Below are 17,537 nucleotides of genomic sequence, written 5' to 3'. Positions count from 1 at the left end.
GAGTTAACCCATCTATGTGACTGTATCTGAGACTTTCCCACTTCCTATAACTGCCATCCAACACAGATTGTTGCTGTTACAAATTCCTTATTGCTTCTATTTGTCTCTCCAACGATCCACTCGATCTGATAAGATTCACATCCAACAGCATTTATGGCAGATATAATCCGCAGTAACCCTTAAACTCTCTTTAAACTCCCACATCCGACAAGTACATATCACTGCAAAGGCCATTTTTCTCCTTCACAATCTACAGACCCAGAAAATAACACCCTCTTATTCCTCTACAAAACACTGCACCAGGTTAAATTAACAGCTATAGCTTATATTTTAATTTTAATCAAGAGACTTATCTCCAAAAACATATAAATCAAGAAAGAACCCACTGTACTCACTAATACAGCCTTTCTCTTGGACAGACTTCAAACAACAATTAACTTATCTGATTCTGTGTTGTGAACTTAGCCCAATCCAGTTCCTCCAAGATTAGTTGTGAATTTCACTGTTTGATAATTTTCCCAGATGCACTCCAATGTACAGCGACACATGAATTCAAAAACAGCAAAGGCAGTAACTGTGCAGGTTCTCTCTCTCTCTCTCTCCTGCACTGTCCTCACCATGTGCTTCCTTTGTCTGCTCTTCTCCCTTTTAAAACTGCTGTTGTTTTGACTTTTTTTTCCAAAGTTCCAAAACAATGCAACAGCATATAAAACAGTAATTGCTGCTCCTGGAATTCAAGGAAATCACCTCCAGCACCCAAAATACCTAAAAAAAAAAGGAGCTGCTCTTACACCCAAAAATTTTTCCCATCCTCCATCTTGGATTACCCAGAATCCTACAAGAAAGCAACCCACAACGTGACATTCTGAAATCCACATGAAAGGAAGAACAGAATTAAGTTGCCCAACAACAAAAATAGAAATTGCTGGAGTTCCCACCTATCCACTCCACCCTCTTCTCTGACCTATCACCTCTCCAACCCCCCACCACCACCATTTATCTCTCCACCACTGAGGTTCCCTGTCTTCGTTCCTGATGAAGGGCTTTTGCCTGAGGAAGTCGATTTTCCTGCTCCTCGGATGCTGCCTGACCTGTTGTGCTTTTCCAGCACCACTCTAATCTAGACTATGATTTTCAGCATCTGCAGTCCTCACTTTTGCCTAGTTCTGAGAACAAGTTATTGGGGCAAAATGTTAACTCAGCATGTCTGGCAGCATCTATAGGGAGAATTCAGAGTTAACATTTTGGCCCAATGACCTTTCTTCAGAACTGCTGAAGTTTTAATTAAGTTTTTATTAAGTTGCCCAAGTCAGGCAAATTTCAAACTGATGATGGCGGAAGGTCAAAGGAAATATTCTGCTTTAAGATACAACATTAAGTTTTGGACTAAACTATAATTTGGAAAAATCTACCCCTAAAAATCATTAAAACTATTTATTTTGTGACTAACTCATTTGCACTTTGCACATCCATTCAAGAACTGGATGTTCTAAATATCACAAAAACAGATCACTTTTATATGGCAGCTACAAAAGATTTTTACAAAGTCTTTTTTCATGCTTTATACTGGAAGCAGTTCTCCACCTTGGCCTTGGAGAATAATACCTGATCTGATCTAAACTAACTAAGCCAGGGGAGATGTTCACTTTGGGTAACTCTTTCAAATGTTCTTAGCCCCAAAACCTCTGACAGAGCAGTAACCGCAGAAAGGAGACTTTGGACTCCACGTCTCCACAACCTTCATTCTCTGACAAATTGGAATAAAAAGAAATAAAGAGTTGGAAATACTCAACAGGTCAGGCAGAATCTGTGGAAAGAAACAAACATTTCCTGGAACATTAACAGCTTCCCTTCACAGATGCTGCCTGGCAAACTGACTATTTCCAATTTATTTTCTTTTTATTTCAGGTTTCCAACATCCTCAGTATTTCTTTTTGTCTAATATTTAGACTTCCTCAACTTTTTCCATGAAACTCCAAAGAAAAATTGCTACCTCCCATGTTCAGACCCCATTAACCTTTGTATATCCACAATTACTCAACATTTAATATTGTCAGATTTCACAAGATCAGGTGTCAAACAGCGCTGTGAAGCAAGGAGATCCCTACTAAGTGTTCGAAGTATGGTCATCCATTCATTGGTAGTAACAAAAACTAACTTTTCGCAATTTATGATTCTTCAATTTGGCATACTTTAATCAAGTCAGGAAAAGGACAGAATGAAGTTCAACATCAGCATAATAAGTCAGCTTCACAGAGTCAAACAGCACAGAAACAGAACCTTCAGTCCAAACAGGACATGCCAAACGTAACCCCAAACTAAACCAATCCCACCTGCCTCCTCCTGGCTTATATTCCTCCAAACCTTTCTCATTCATGTATCCATCCAAATGTCTTTAAACATCGTAATTGTACCTGCATCCACCACTTCTACAGGAAGTTTATTCCACACTCAAACCACCCTCTCTGTAAAAATTTTGAATTTTTTTTAAATCTCTCTCCTCTCACCTTAAAAATGTGCTCTCTAGTTTTGAGATTTCCCATCTTAGAGAAAAGACAACTACCATCCAAGGTAGAAGATGGAAACTGTGAACTCCATTTCAGCAAGGCTAATATTTCAGTGCAGCAAAGGAATGTTTGAAGATGCTAGCTTTTGGTTCAGATGTTAAACTGAAGTCCAGTAAACTTAATCCAGCAACCTACTTGGACAAAGATGATGTCAGTGACATACTGAAGGTTCTCCTGAGCCAATATTACTCCTCAAATAAAATCAACAAAAACATAATTCAACTTGGCATTCACTGCCTTTGTTTTGGAAGACCTTGCAGTAGGCAGGTTGGTTGCCAATAAAATGGCACCTGCACTTCAAAAGCAAATCATTGGCTGTGAACTGCTTTGAGATGCCCCAGAGACCTGACTGATTAAACAGAAAAGCACACTCCCTTCATTTTGTTTTGATCAATTCTATCTTCTTTGCTGGATTTCATGCTTCTACAATTCTGCCCCTGTTTTAGCTAAACTATGAAGGACTGCCTTAACTTGCCTCAGACACTGATCTCTCCTAGTAGATTCATCTGTCTGTTCCACTTCTGTCTGCACTTCATCTGATGCAGCAACTGGCTAAACAGTTCACTTTTTGCCGTCTCAAATGTATTTTCAAAACTGTTCACGGTATCCTAGGTACATTCTACTGGTCCCTTGTACAGTTTTAGGACAACTTCCCTACAATTATACACTGTTGACTTTGAAATTAAGGCTAGTATTCCATTTGCCTTCTCTGTTGCGTTCTTAACTTGTATGCTAGCTTTTTGTGATTTATACATGAGGATCAAGTTTACTTTGGGTACATGGTTGGCATGGACTGGTTGGATGATGCTGTACGACTGTATGTTGTCTGTAATTTCATTTTTGGTTTAAAATTAGACTCAAATTGAATAAATGGGTAAAAGACCACAAGACATATGCAAACACAGTGCAATGCATAAAGACACGAACTGAGGAAATTAGACTTGCAGAAAAAAAGGGTATGGAGAATGTGTGCATGCAAATAAGAAAAAGATACATTCAGGAAAGTATGAGACCAGGTACTCTGGACTAAAACACTTTAAGCAGCCTAAGATTAATAACGGTCAATGATACACACAACATACTCATGTCCCGAAACACCACAAAAATCATCCTTCAACCATGTATTCAACACATTGATTGGTCTCTTGTCTTGCTAGAAAAGGTGCAGAAGAACATACTATAGGCCTTTAAGTTTTGAAATCAATCATTGCTGGGAGATGATAGCTGTATCATTAGACAATAGATACAGAATCATTCAAGTATGAGAATCAATGGTTACAACAGTATCAATAACAAATGTTAAAAAAATTACCTACCTTTGCCATAGCTCCAGCTTGCTGCGTGTTTAAACCCGTGTGTGCACCCATCTGTGCTGATCCCTGGGCTAAAGTCTCTGCTAACACACTACCAGAGTTGCCCAGGCCAGAGTTTGAATACTGCATACTCCCTCGTCCCCTGCCAGCAGCTCCCAATGAGCCATTCAGCACCTGGCCCTGTCCTTGTTGCGACTGCTGCATTAGACCTTGGCTGTTGCTGCTGTTCAATAGAGCTTGATGCGTGTGACTGAGATTGGTATTTATGCCAATTCCACCTGGCCCAGTCTGTGCAGCTGGGCTGCTATTGGCAGACACCATACCCGATGCTGCAGCATTGAGAAGTTTCGACTCTCCGTGTTTTTGTGCTTGTGTGTTCAGTGCTTGAGAGCCAGGGGTTGAAGAACTTGAACCGCTGGCAGCCATCCCCAGAACAGAAGATGAAGTCAACCCTTGATTGTGAGGGCTTTTGCCCAGGTTGGAGCTGTTCTGCTGGCCCTGACCAGGACTGTCCAAAGATCTGCCTGGGTTGTTGCTGGAGTTTACGTTGCCTAGTCCCCCAGTGAGATTGGAACCACTGCCAGCCCGTAAGAGCTCAGAGAGCTGCTTGTGTTTAGAAGCAGCATCCTGACCAATAGTGCTGTTTAACTGGCTCAGTTCACCACCATTGGACAGTGCTAAAGGGTCAGATGATCTGATCAACTCATCAGGTAAATCATTTTCCAAATCAAATGGTGATCCAAAATCTGTAAAACAGAAGTTATTCATGTTTAGCATTTGATTTGTAGAAGAGCACTATGTACATATTATAAGCATTTTGTATTAAAAATAAAATCTACTTAAAAATACACAAAACACAAAGGCATGATTTAACACAATATATCAATATATATTCTTTAAAACCCATTTAAAAGGAGCAATATCTTGCTAATTATTTACTTTAACATACCAAATCAACCCTAACTTAATCTTTGTTAATGAACTTCCAAACGTATTAAGATTTGTATGGCAATCAGCTACGTCTGCTAATCCCCACTTTGAAACAGTTTGGAAAATAGCCACTTTAAAAAAAAATGTGTTTGTCATTCAGTTACAGAATGGCTCAATATTATTTGTCCCAACACTTGCATTAAGTATTGGCTTCACATTAGATACTGAGTAACAAGCCAAAACTTTTTGTAGACAATACACTAAACTTGACCAGTGCCTGATGCTACTTTAGGAAGATTAATCGGTTAGCAAATCACTAGTACAACTTATTCACACCTCATAACCATATGTGTATCCTTATTTGTTTTAAAGGTAAGCATTTCTGAAATGTGTAATGTGTTTCAATCATGTTTCAAATAAAAACATTTACAGTGACTTGTAACAGTTTTAGAAGCCAAAACACAAGTCTGACATTGCACATTGTGAAAAGAGACTTTATACTACAATGGTGGGTGTAGCTCCAAAGGTAAAAGGTCAGGAAATAATATATGATTAAGTTAAATCTTGGTTTCACACTGGATTCATAAACCCGTGTATCAAAGATACTGTACAACCAGCATAACTGTCTGTGAACATATAAACGACCTGTGTTTCTTCAATGTGGTGCTGCATAATTTAAAACATCATATGCTGCAGTTCAAGCTTCAGAGACAGAATGCGCCAAAGTATCCACCACCCACAGTGATTGTACATGTCCACAAGTGTAGTATTCGACGATTACTTGTCAAAAGATGAAAGTCAAGTTTAAAATATTCATTTGCTCTCATATTTTAATGGTGTAAAGTGGTAAATAGATTACCGAAGTAAATCTTGGTAAACGCTTCGTTTTGTTTTTGTCTATTGCAAACATCAAACATGCAGAATTAATAGTTCAATACACTAGTTTAAAAATCTTACCCACAAATTCAACTGCCCAAAGTTATTACTGCCTTCTAATATACCCTAGTGTCAGTTTGGATATTCAATTTAAATTATCGCAGAACAAAAAAAATGCACAGGCAACTGCAGTTTTGTTGGTTTTCTCCCGTTAAATTTGGGCATTTCGGACGGCAAACTGCAATTATTACTCAAAAGATTTTGACGATGACATCGATTTTTTGGCTCACCAGAATCCACAGGACAGTATCACGGAGGTGTCATTGTGTCAGTAGACAGCACAGAAATCAATTTAAATCACTGGGCTTCCGCCAACTACCACCAGCCATAATGCAGTCCACCGCTACAAGTTTCTATTTACAAAATAATGACCAAAATACGGAGACTGCTACATCCGACATGCACGTTTTACACAGTGTATCAGATGTATATTTTCCAAGAAACGCTACAATCTTAGGTTAATTCATTTTTTAACGTAAAGATAACAAGTTACGACTTCATTTGTCACGTCAGTTGAAAGACTAAACAACTTTAACCAGCAAACATTTAATAAATATATTCCAGAATATTACGTATCCTATTAGTTTCAACGAAACGCTTTCCACACAGCGAAATTCACCAATAGTCTAATTTCTCCAATGTAAGAATACTTGACTTGAAACAAATATGTGAGACAAACTTTATTTCATCATACCGAAACCAAGGTCTAACTTTATTCGCATCTTGTGTGAAAATAATTGTGCAAGTCTATCACTACCGACCATAAACTACTCGAAATAAGTTACGTAACCAATGCTAAAGAATCACTTTACACCAAGCAATATTCTCCCAAAAGTAATTCATAACTCCATATTTGTCTCTTAAATATACGACATCGAAGAACACCTTATGATCTTCCAGCATTCCTGGGCCATTCTCCCTCAAACCTTGCCAATTATACGACTGCAAAGACAGCCAGTTTTACTTTGTGGGGTCAGGAGATGGAAAGGGAGAAGAAGCAAAACCTATCAATATTCTATCTCTCAAAGAAAAACACGGTTTTAAATTTCTGCCAAAATCTTTAATTTCAAAACATTCACATTCCACTCTTATTTACCACCTACAAAAAGGGGTGTTGGGAAGCTATGCAACTACCTACACTCCCCGGTTGTCCCAGGCGACATCCCCTCCTTACCTGTACTGTCACTGGCAGAGAGCGCCGGCGAGTTGAGTTTGGGCCGTTTGGCAGACGGCGGTCCATCCAGCAGGTTCTCGGCCATTTTATTATATATATATATCTTATATATCTGTATGTGTAAATTGTTCCCCCCTCCCTTTTCAAGCTAGTTTCATATAAAGAACATGAAAGGTGAGGGGGGGGTGGTGGGCGGGATAAAGACGGACACAGCAGCGACTTTGGCAGGCCCTGGGGCCTTTGACGAGCACCGAGAGCCCGCTCCTCCTCAGCCACAGCGCCATTCCCCTAACGCGACACCCTGCTCCGCCATTCCACTCCCCCCTCACACAGGGGAAAAAAAAAGCTTCCCAACCCCTATCTTTACTTTAATATGCAGTTGGAAAAAAAAACAAATTCGAGCCAATCAGTCAGGCCGCATTTTCGGCAGAGGGCCGGGACCAGGCCGGGGACTGACGCCAGACCGCTGCCGGCTCAGCCGATGAAAACAATACTTCAACCCGGAGACTTGGTACGGCGGAACGAAGGGGATACGGATTTTTAAACACCACCTCCCCCCTCCCCTTCAGCCGGTCCCCTTTCTCTTATCGCTTTTCCACGGTTTGAGGCGCCCGGACCCGCAGTAATTTGACGGCTGTATGGATTTCGTAACCGAATATGGGTTTTCAGGAATACTGTAGGCAGCGAGCACAGCTCCCGACGCCGTTCAATTCCTCCGAAATTTCGGATGAAATTTTCCACCAAAATGGCGGCTGTTGATCTTAAAGTTTTTTTTCCTCCTGACGTTCCGTCCACCGAGAGAGGGGGGGGAGGGGAAGGATGGGAGGAGGAGGCGGAGCCAAGTACACGAAACCGGCCGAAATCGTCATTGCTGCTCGTCGGAAACACCCGAACTACGTTTCCACTGGACGATAACGACTCCGCGTGATCCGTGCGCCGCCTGCCGATTGGCCGAGTTCGTAAGAAATAAGGGTGCAAGAGGCCGAATGTATATTACGTCAATAGTACCCCATATGCATTGTGGGATTACTATCAAATTGACATGCGCATACAACTTCGAGCTGTGAATGAGTTGTAATATTCAAGTGTTTATAGCTGTACGTTATTAAACGTCTATTATTATTTCACTGTATTTACTTAATAAATTACATTAGCATAATTAAAACCATTCGAAATGTTGACTTACTACCACTTCCGGTGGGCAGTTATAAATGTGATATCCGCTTAGGAATTCTCGAAATAACTATTTACAAAAGTGTTTCTAAATTAAATGGGCGGGAAAATACAAATAATCAAAGTCACGCCCCAGTTTTCGAGAAATGTCCTTTCGGTGGTCCAGAGTTAACGAAGCTTGAACATTTCCTTAGAGGGAGATTTTGATTCACAAACTGAGGTTGTATAAAGGGCTCGGATATCTTCCAGCTGCTGTAGATTGAAACATCGCAAATCGAATCAGTCAGTCTCCCCTCGAATTTTGGGTGTTCTGGAGTCGCAGAAGAAACGTCGTTGTATTCTTTATTTTTCCTGAGACGTTCTAGTTTAATGACTTGTTATTTTAAAAGTTTGGTTGTTATGGCACCTTCAACATTGAAAACGTCTCAAGGCCTTTCACAGAAACATCATCAAACAACATGACACTTTCATAAGACAATATTAGACAGATGACCAGAAGCATGGTCAAATAAGCAAAATGTAAGAAGTGTGTTTTAGAGGAGGTAAGAGATGGCGATGTAAATAAGTGTGGAAAGTAAATTTCACACGTTAGTTCTTTGGCAGCTTAAGGCAACTGCCACAATCGTAGAATCGTTAAAATCTAAATGCGTAAGTGCCTAGTCACCTAGACGCGAAACGTTAACTTCCATTCTCTCCATAGACGTTAACTGACCCGTTGCGATCTTCAGCATGTTTTTGTTTTCAGTGCCAATTTATGAAACATTGGAAAAGTTAGTTTATGGTAAATACGGGATCGTTGTGTTACGGGATCCTCAGACTTGCTCTCGCCCCATGGCTACTACTTGATCTACTGTGATCACCAGCATTTTTTTGTTTTCAGTACAGATGCCAGCATCTGCAGTAATTTGCTCCTATTTTGATTTGGTATTAGGTTTGGTAGGAATAAATAAATACAATGTGGAAAAGATCAGTTAGAAATGAGATTTAAAAAGTATGCTACTGTAACTTATGAGCTGAAAAAGCGAGCACAATGCAGTGCAAACATCTGACATCTTTCCAAGATAGATGGTAGATAGGCAACACATTTAATTCAGAGTTTGTTTTTATTTGATTTCCAGAGTCATAGAATTATCACGCACTGAAACAGACCCTTTGGTCCAACTTGTCCATGCCAATCAGATATACTACATTAATCTCAACCCATTTACTAGCATTTGGCCCACATCCCTCTAAACCTTTCCTATTCATGTACCCATCCAGATGCTTTTTAAATTTTGTCATTGTACCAGCCTCCACTGGCAGCTCATTCCATACACACACCACCCTCTGGATAGAAAAAGTTGCCCCTTAGGTCCCTTTAAAATCTTTCCCATTGCACCTTAAACATATGTCCACCAGTGTTGCACTTCACACCCCAGGGGAAAAAAACTTTGCTATTCAAACTAAATCATGTCCCTCATGATTTTATAAACCTCTAAAGGTTTTCCCTCAGCCTCTGAAGGTTCAGGAAAAATAGTCCCAGTCTATTTATTCAGCATCCCCCATAGCTCAAAACCTCAACCCTGGCAACATCCTTGCAAAGCTTTCCTGAACGCTTTCAATTTTGACATATTTCCTACAACAAGGCTGCCAGAATTTAATCCTATACTCAATACACTGACCAATAAAGGCAAGCATACCAACCACATTTTTCATGACCCTGTCAACCTGCAGCTCTACTTTCAAAGAACTATGAACCTGCACCCGAAAGTTACTTTTTCAGCAACATACCCCAGAACATGCCATCAACTGCTGAAGTCCTGCCCTGATTTGCCTTAGCAAATCTGCAGAAGGGTGTATCGGCTTCATGTGACGCTGTTGTAGTTTTAATGGGTCATAGCATTGAACATTGCCTGGTGTGCAAAACTATAATGATCAGTGGCCAACACAAGGCAATCAGAAGTGTTGCTAATTTCCCACAGGCGATAATCTAGGGCCTCCACAGCACATTTGAAGGCATCCTTAGAATAAGCTTTGAGCATCCTGCCAGTCACCTGGTTTACATCATCACAGTAAACAACAAATCCTAGGGTATGAGGCCATTTTCCACCTTGTGCTAATGTTCAAACTATGAAGGCACCTCCATTTGATGAGTGCTAATAAATTATTTTAGGACCCTGTTCATTAGCCTAACCTGAGCCACATCCATGATGTGTCCTACATCTGATGTCGAAGATAACATGTCTGATCCTACTGTGCAATCCAAACATTTTATATGCCAGATCCCTCATCAGTGAGGAAAACTAAAATTTCCATCATAAGTCACTAGACACGAGAATCATAGAAACGTACAGCATCGGTCCAACTCGTCCATGCCACCAGATATCCCAACCTAATCTCGTCCCATTTGCCAGCACCTGGCCCATATCCCTCCAAACCCTTCCTATTCGTATACCCATCCAGATGCCTTTTTAAATGTTGAAAATGTACTAGCCTCTACCACTTCCTCTGGCAGCTCATTCTATACATCCTCCAACCTCTGCGTGATGACCTCTATTATCCTTAGGTCTCTTATCTTTCCTCTCTCACCGTAAACCTATGCCCTCTAGTTCTGGACTCCCCAACCCCAGGGAAAAAAATACTTTGTTTATTTATCCTGTCCATGCCACTCATGATTCAAGAGAAACTGTGTGGGAGGAGTTGAAATAATAGGGTCACTTACTCCCTTGAATCCCATGCCATTCTCCCATTTCAAGGTATTAAGGTGCCCTTCAAGCAGAGCTAGAAGTAAATAGGATCCTATTTTAAATACTTGGGTACTTAACTACAATTTATTTTGAGTTTCTTTGTGGTCTTGAACTGATTTCTAGGTCTTAAAAGTAGTCTCAATGCTGCAGCATTTTGCCTTAGGCTGAAGGTTACGGGTTCAAATCTCACTCCAGATAATCTAAGTTAACCCATAAAAATAATACGGAGGGAATGGTGTATGATCAGAACCTTTCTGGCAGCTCAGAAGAAAAAATATCATGCCATTATTTCAAAAAGCAGAAGATTATTTTAAATAAACTTTTAAACATGACAGTTAATTGTGAACAAGGGCTTGTTCCAGAACTGGATTTGCCTGCAACCCTGTGAAACAGAAAAATTCAATGTCGATAAGCTATAGTCATTTAATCAACTAGAGCAAAGGGATCCTGATTTAACGGCTTCTATGCCAGTAGAAAATTTCCATTCTTTTTCACTCAATTAGGTAGGAAATTTAGGTCTTTATGCTGTAGAGTTATTATCTACTTTCAGGGATTTATTTTAAATGCAACTAAAAGTTTACACAGAAACTGAAGAGACATAATTATAGATTCATCATTTGCACCACCCAATTTTTATTGATCTGCAGCTGTTCTACAAATTGAAATTTAAACTGGAAATGTGAGCAATAGCACCAGCGAAGGAAGAACCAGTGCAAACTAGCATAGAATTATTCAACATTCACAGGATATAAAAGCCATCTAAGATAAAGGAACTCTTCTAGTAAGGATCCACATTATAACACGGTTCAAGATTAAAAATCCTTGTTGGTCATCGGAGACAACGGAAAATATCTTCAAGCACAGATTGTTTAAAAGAACCTTAAATCAGGGAAGACTCTTGCGCCAATTATGATCCAAATCAGAACCACTGGAAAGGTAAGTTGTGGTATAACTTTAACTGGATTAAACATCAGCATCTAGCTCCTCTCCATCCTTGAACAACAAAAAAAAATGGGAGGAGATATTAGACAAAGGTAGTACTTGACACATCTTCAGTGCAATCAAGAATCATTCTAATAGAAAGGCTTTAAATTGGATAGAAGGCTCATCAGAAAGACAAAACTGAATCAAGCATATAAGAAAAAAGTGCAAATTATGGCATTTTTAAAATGGTTGCCAATCATAGTCACAAGCAGCTATCACGGTGAATGATAATAACAGAAGGTTAGTGATATTGGACAAATACAACACCAATCTGCACTATGAGCACTACTAACATTGCAAAACATCCCAAGGCACTTCCTGGGAGTATTAGAACAAAATTTGACACAAAATGCAATTAATGTTAGGGCAGATGACTAAAAGCTTGGTCAAAAAGGCAGGTTTTATAGAAATGGAAATAGACAGGTTTAAAGATAAATTTCTAGATTTGACTCAGGTAGCTGGATGGCTGCCAATGGTAGAGCAATAAAAGTTTGTGGGAAAATCATGAATAGAATTGGAGGTGCACTTGTCAATGAGTTGTTAGGTTATCCAATAATCCAAAGTTAAAGGTCCAGTTAAAAAGATAAGAACTCCATAAGAATTTCCATTGACACAAATGGTCCAGTCATTTAAGATTTGTAGTGAGTCTGAACTTACTCTTCAAACAGTAGAGATTTTAGTAAACAGAGCCAGGAATCATTAATTCAGCATGGAGCAGCTTTTCTGAGGCAGATGAATAGGATTCTGTCTGATAGACCATACTCATGTTTCCTAGTTGAGGAATCTTACTGATGGCAGTAGTTAAGGTTGGTTCTTTGAGTTGTTGTAAAATTTCATTAGTAATCCGAAAAAGGACAGAAATCCGAAAAAGGACAGACAAATCTAATTTCCACAAATTATTCCTGAGTAGATGAGTCCAAGGAATGGCCTATTTCAGCCCAGCTTGTATTGTTAAGATCGAAGAACTATTATAACTTGAAAATTATTTATTGCGTCACAGCACGCAGAAATTTGTATTTATACAGAAAGCAGTGTTTAATTCAACCAAAAAACTGAGGCAGTGTCGAATTTTAACAATGACTTTCCATTCTTGAACTTTAAGCAAAGCTATTAGATGATACAAAAATAATATCCACTAAACTGCCGACAATTTGAAGAGATCAAAGAAATTCTACAGAAATGTTCTGGAGTAGAGAACTAAAAAAACAACAAAGGATGCAGCACAAAACACAGATAGTAGCGAGTTTTGAGAAGATTTATAGCTCAGGTTGAGGTCCTGGATGTAGGTTTGCTCACTGAACTGGAAGGTTCGTTTCCAGACATTTCGTCATCCTACTAGGTAACATCTTCAGCGGGCCTCCTGCTCTCTATTTATATGTTTGGGTTTCTTTGGATTGGTGGAATCATTTCCTGCTCTTTTTCCTCAGTGAGTGACAAAATTCACTAAAGAGGAGGAAAACAACAAATAAAAACTGCCATTCCTAGATGTCAGAGTAGAGTGAACAGCCAGTGGGGAACTTCAAACCAGCGTCTATAGGAAAACAACACAGATGCACCATATATTGAACTACAGAAGCAAATCACTCCAACATCCACAAACGAAGCTGCATCAGAACATTATTTCAACAAGCCAACACACACTGCAACACAGACGAACTACGCAGCGCAGAGGAAAATCACCTATACCATGTATTCAAAAAAGAATGGGTACCCAATGAACACAGTCCGCTAATTTCTCAGCAACAAAACCAAGCAAGCAGACAAAACACTAGCCACTCTCCCCTATAACGGAGATCTCTGAAATGAGTGTCAGACTACTCAGACCCCTTGGCATCACGATAGCCCACAAACCCATCAACACATGAAACCAGCAGCTAATGAACTTAAAAGACCCTACATACAGCCAACAAGCAAAACTAATGTCATTTACAAAATATCATGCAAGGACTGTAACAAACACAATATTGGACAAACAGAAAACTAGCCACCAAGATATTTGAACACCAACAAGCCACAAAACGACATGACTCTCTTTCACTAGTATCCTTACATACAGATAAGGAAGGACACAATTTCAACACATCCATCCTAGATCAAGCTAGTCAGGGACATGCACGAGAACAAACACATCGAGTTAGACCCCATCTACCACCACCTGAGAAAAAGAAAAGGAAATGACTCCACCACAGGAAATGACATCACCAACCCATTAAAAAACCCAAACATATAAATAGAAAGCAGGAATAATCAGTGGTGCTTCGCCTGGACGCCCACTGAAGATGTTACCTAGTAGGGTGACAAAATGTCTGGAAATGAACCTTCCAGCTTAGCGAGCAAACCTACATCCAGAACACATATGTTGTTATAAATAAAAGTGCTCACAATAGATAACTAACCCATTACTTACAGTTATATTACAAAAATCCAAAATCAATGTCTGTTTTATTTCATTATTTGCCTCTCAATTAAACCAATGTTCATGAGTGACATTTTTGGAAAATAACATCATGAACAAGGCAATGGTAAATTATCAAGTATAACAAGGAACTGTTAGTTGAGTATACATCGCAGTACAGGCAGAATATGGAGAATTCAGTTCCTGGATCACAGGCAATAATGGTCCATTAATATGAATTGATGACACTGTCAAGACATGACAACATCATGAAACATTTCAGCAGGAACCAGATCCATTGTGTGTCTTTGGATGACTGAGAATAATGTCAAGTCTTCTCCAGCTTTCTCTTTTTGCTCTTCTTGAACAAACAGGTATACAAATTTCATGAAAGCCACATTCTGGAAACATTATTTTTTGTTTTGGAAATTAGTGAGCTTTAAACATTTTGTTCATCAAATGCAAATGGCACTGGCAAATTTGTGGCCCATCCCAAACTAAACTTGAGAGGATGGTTGTTGACGGTCTCTGAACTGCTGCAGTCCAATAGGTGTAAGCATACCCAAACTGAAGTTAGATAGTGTTCCAAGGCTTTGACTGCATGTGATTAAGTAATGGCCTATGTTTCCAACCTGTGATACAGTGGAATTTGAAAGTGAAGACTGTTGTGAGATCAGCAGCCTGAAGGTAGAAGGTGGCTTCAGGTAGTGATGACTTGGCCAAGTATCAGCAAATTCATTTTATGCAAGATTGTGCTGTCTGTGAACTGGGTACAAACAAACAAACAAACAAACAAACAAACAATCTCCCAGTCCTCTGTCACTGAATGAAGATCTTTGATGAAAGCAGAGTCAGAGTCAGCCATTTGCAGGTCTGGAGACCATTCAGCCAATCAAGTCTAGAACTTCAGTCCATTATATCGCTATAACCCTCCAAGTTCTTCAAATTCCTGTTCAATTTCCTTTGAAATGACTGATTATTTTTGCTTCATTTCCTTCATGGAAGTTTCAGGTCATCACTCACTGTGCAAGAAGAACATTTCCCTGGTATCTCCAAAGTTTTAAATCAGTTTCTCTATTGCATGAAATATCAGCCAATGCAAGCAGTTTTCATTGTCAACCTTATCCAAGCCTGCCATAATTTTGTACACTTCTATCACACCTCTCTCAATTAGCTTTGCTCCAAAAAGTGCCCCAACTTTATATTGTATTAAACACCCCTATCTCTCCTCCTTTCCATTCTCTCTCCTCCCACCTTCACTAAAACATTCCAAAGTCGTCATGTGGAACTTGAAACATGAACATTCTCTCTCCACAAATGATGCCAAATTTACAGAGATTTTCCAACACTTTGAAATGAAAACAAAATCTCCTCAGGTTGTGCACTTGACATGAAATGGATATTGTAACTACAAACCACAGTTCCAAGTATTGTGAAATGCCTCAGTCAAAGTTGATGCAGCATTGAAAGAAATGGATTTGTTTTGAACTTCAGGTAATGTCAATTTCAAACTATTCATCTTTAAAATATGTAGAGCTATATATGTATATTTTTGAAAATGATTGGAAGTGGACCTACAGGTTCCCATTAATCTGCTGCTTTTGATTTTCCAGATAAGAACACACAGATTTGGGAGGTGCTATCGAAGAAGGCTTAACCAGTTGCAACAGTCCATCATGTAAATAATACACTTCAACCAAAGTGCATTGATGGCAAAAGGACAGAATTCTTAAGGCAGTGCATTAGGTACCAATCAGGTAGGTTGCTAGGTCCTGGATTGTGTGGAACCTCTTAAAATTTTCTTAAAATTTGAGCACCTAAATGGAAAACACTGACTTATAGGAGCTTCCATGACCTTCCTCTGAGCCATAAAGTGTTTGGGTGGCTCCCCCAGTTAAGTTTAGGATTAAAAGTGACTCCCAGGATGGTGATGTTGGAGAATTCAGCAACAGTAATGTCCATCATTAAAGGGAAAGTAATTAAACTAGCACTAGGTTGATGCACACATTACTTATCAATTAAAAATGCTGCATGTAAATACAATCAGGGAAAAGCTAGTAAATGTAAGAACAAAAAGATGGTTTTAGGATAGCTCTTTATACAAAGCTGTGGTCAGAGACATCGAAGAAAAAAAAAGTGTGAACACAACATAAACTCAAATAAATGTGTGTCAGTATAATTAAAGCTACAGGGCAATCATTCGCAAATATCCTAACTTCTGAAGAAGGGAGATAATCTTCAGTGCCTGCTTTAATTAAGCATAAAACACTATCCTTATGAACTCCTGTAGCATTGTCCTGGAGCAGAGGTGATTGTCGAAGAACAACCATTTTTTTGGTATGGCTCCAACCACTGTCGAGTAATCTCAGAAAAAAGCAGGGGAAGCCATATATTTTGCTGCAACCCATATGTTCAGATGTTATTTGGTATCATGTTATATATAGACTGATATCTGGGATGGTTGGGACCTTGGGAGGAAGTGAAATAATCATCTAGTTGACATTTCTGGCTGAGGATGGTGTTTATCAATTAGCCACCAGAGTTAGGAAGGTACTGCATTATATTTTATTGCAATGGGAATTTACGTTATGCAAGACTTGGCAAGATCCTACAAAGAGATTAATGGCTAGTTCTGACAAAGAGCCACTGAACTCAAAATGTTAACTCTATTTATCCCTCTACAGATGTTACCAGACTGTTCAGTTGCTCCAGCACTATGTTTTGCTTTCAGATTTCCAGCATTTTTTTGATTTTATATTAATGGCTAGATCATTTGTTTTAGTGACCCTGTCTTTGAGACAATGTTGCCTAGGCTGCATTCAGATTTTTTACATCCACCCAAGGGGTCAGACAGAAATAAACGTCTCAACTGATAATCAGCATGAGTGCAGCACTTCTTCTGCACTGGAATATTGGTCTGGACCATGTACTCAAGTTTGCAGAATGGCTTCAAGCTGAACTTTCCAGCTTGGCTGAGCATGCTATCACTGAACCAAGACTAACACATAAAATGCACTATCAAGTTTGTTGATTTAATGGAACGTACGTTTAGTAGATCGGAAACAAGTCAAAAGGTGTCCTGTAAGGATATGGCACTTATCCTTAAAAAATTAAGTCAAGCATTGAACTATTTTACACAAATTTTCGATTGCAGATCAATAATTCAAATCAGCTGAGCAAGAAAACAGCTTCACTCAAGTTTGAAGATCCTGGGATATGCAAAATATGAGATAAGAAAACCCACCTGTACAAATGGATTAACAATTTTTTCCTTAGAAGTATTCCTTCTTATAGTGGGATGAAAGATTCTTACAGTTCAGCAGTATCATTATGTCAACA

General features: G+C 39.2%; 1 protein-coding gene across 6 annotated transcripts in view; it reads right to left on the bottom strand.

The window, feature by feature from the left end:
* Positions 1–7,686, bottom strand: part of crebbpb (CREB binding protein b) — a 212,181-nt gene extending 204,495 nt beyond the window's left edge. For all 6 annotated transcript variants that reach the window (XM_060840649.1, XM_060840651.1, XM_060840650.1 and 3 more), the window contains exons 1-2: positions 6,921–7,686; positions 3,884–4,626 (exon numbers count right to left, since the gene is read on the bottom strand). In XM_060840649.1, the coding sequence (XP_060696632.1) occupies positions 3,884–4,626; positions 6,921–7,005 (828 nt within the window). In that variant the 5' untranslated portion in view covers positions 7,006–7,686. The remainder of the gene's footprint in view (positions 1–3,883; positions 4,627–6,920) is intronic.
* Between the last annotated feature and the right edge of the window lie 9,851 nt (positions 7,687–17,537).

This window comes from Hemiscyllium ocellatum, chromosome 20, assembly GCF_020745735.1.
Source record: "Hemiscyllium ocellatum isolate sHemOce1 chromosome 20, sHemOce1.pat.X.cur, whole genome shotgun sequence".
NCBI lineage: Eukaryota > Metazoa > Chordata > Chondrichthyes > Orectolobiformes > Hemiscylliidae > Hemiscyllium > Hemiscyllium ocellatum.
Note: the sequence above shows the minus strand (reverse complement) of the source record. Positions and strands in the feature narration are given on the sequence as shown.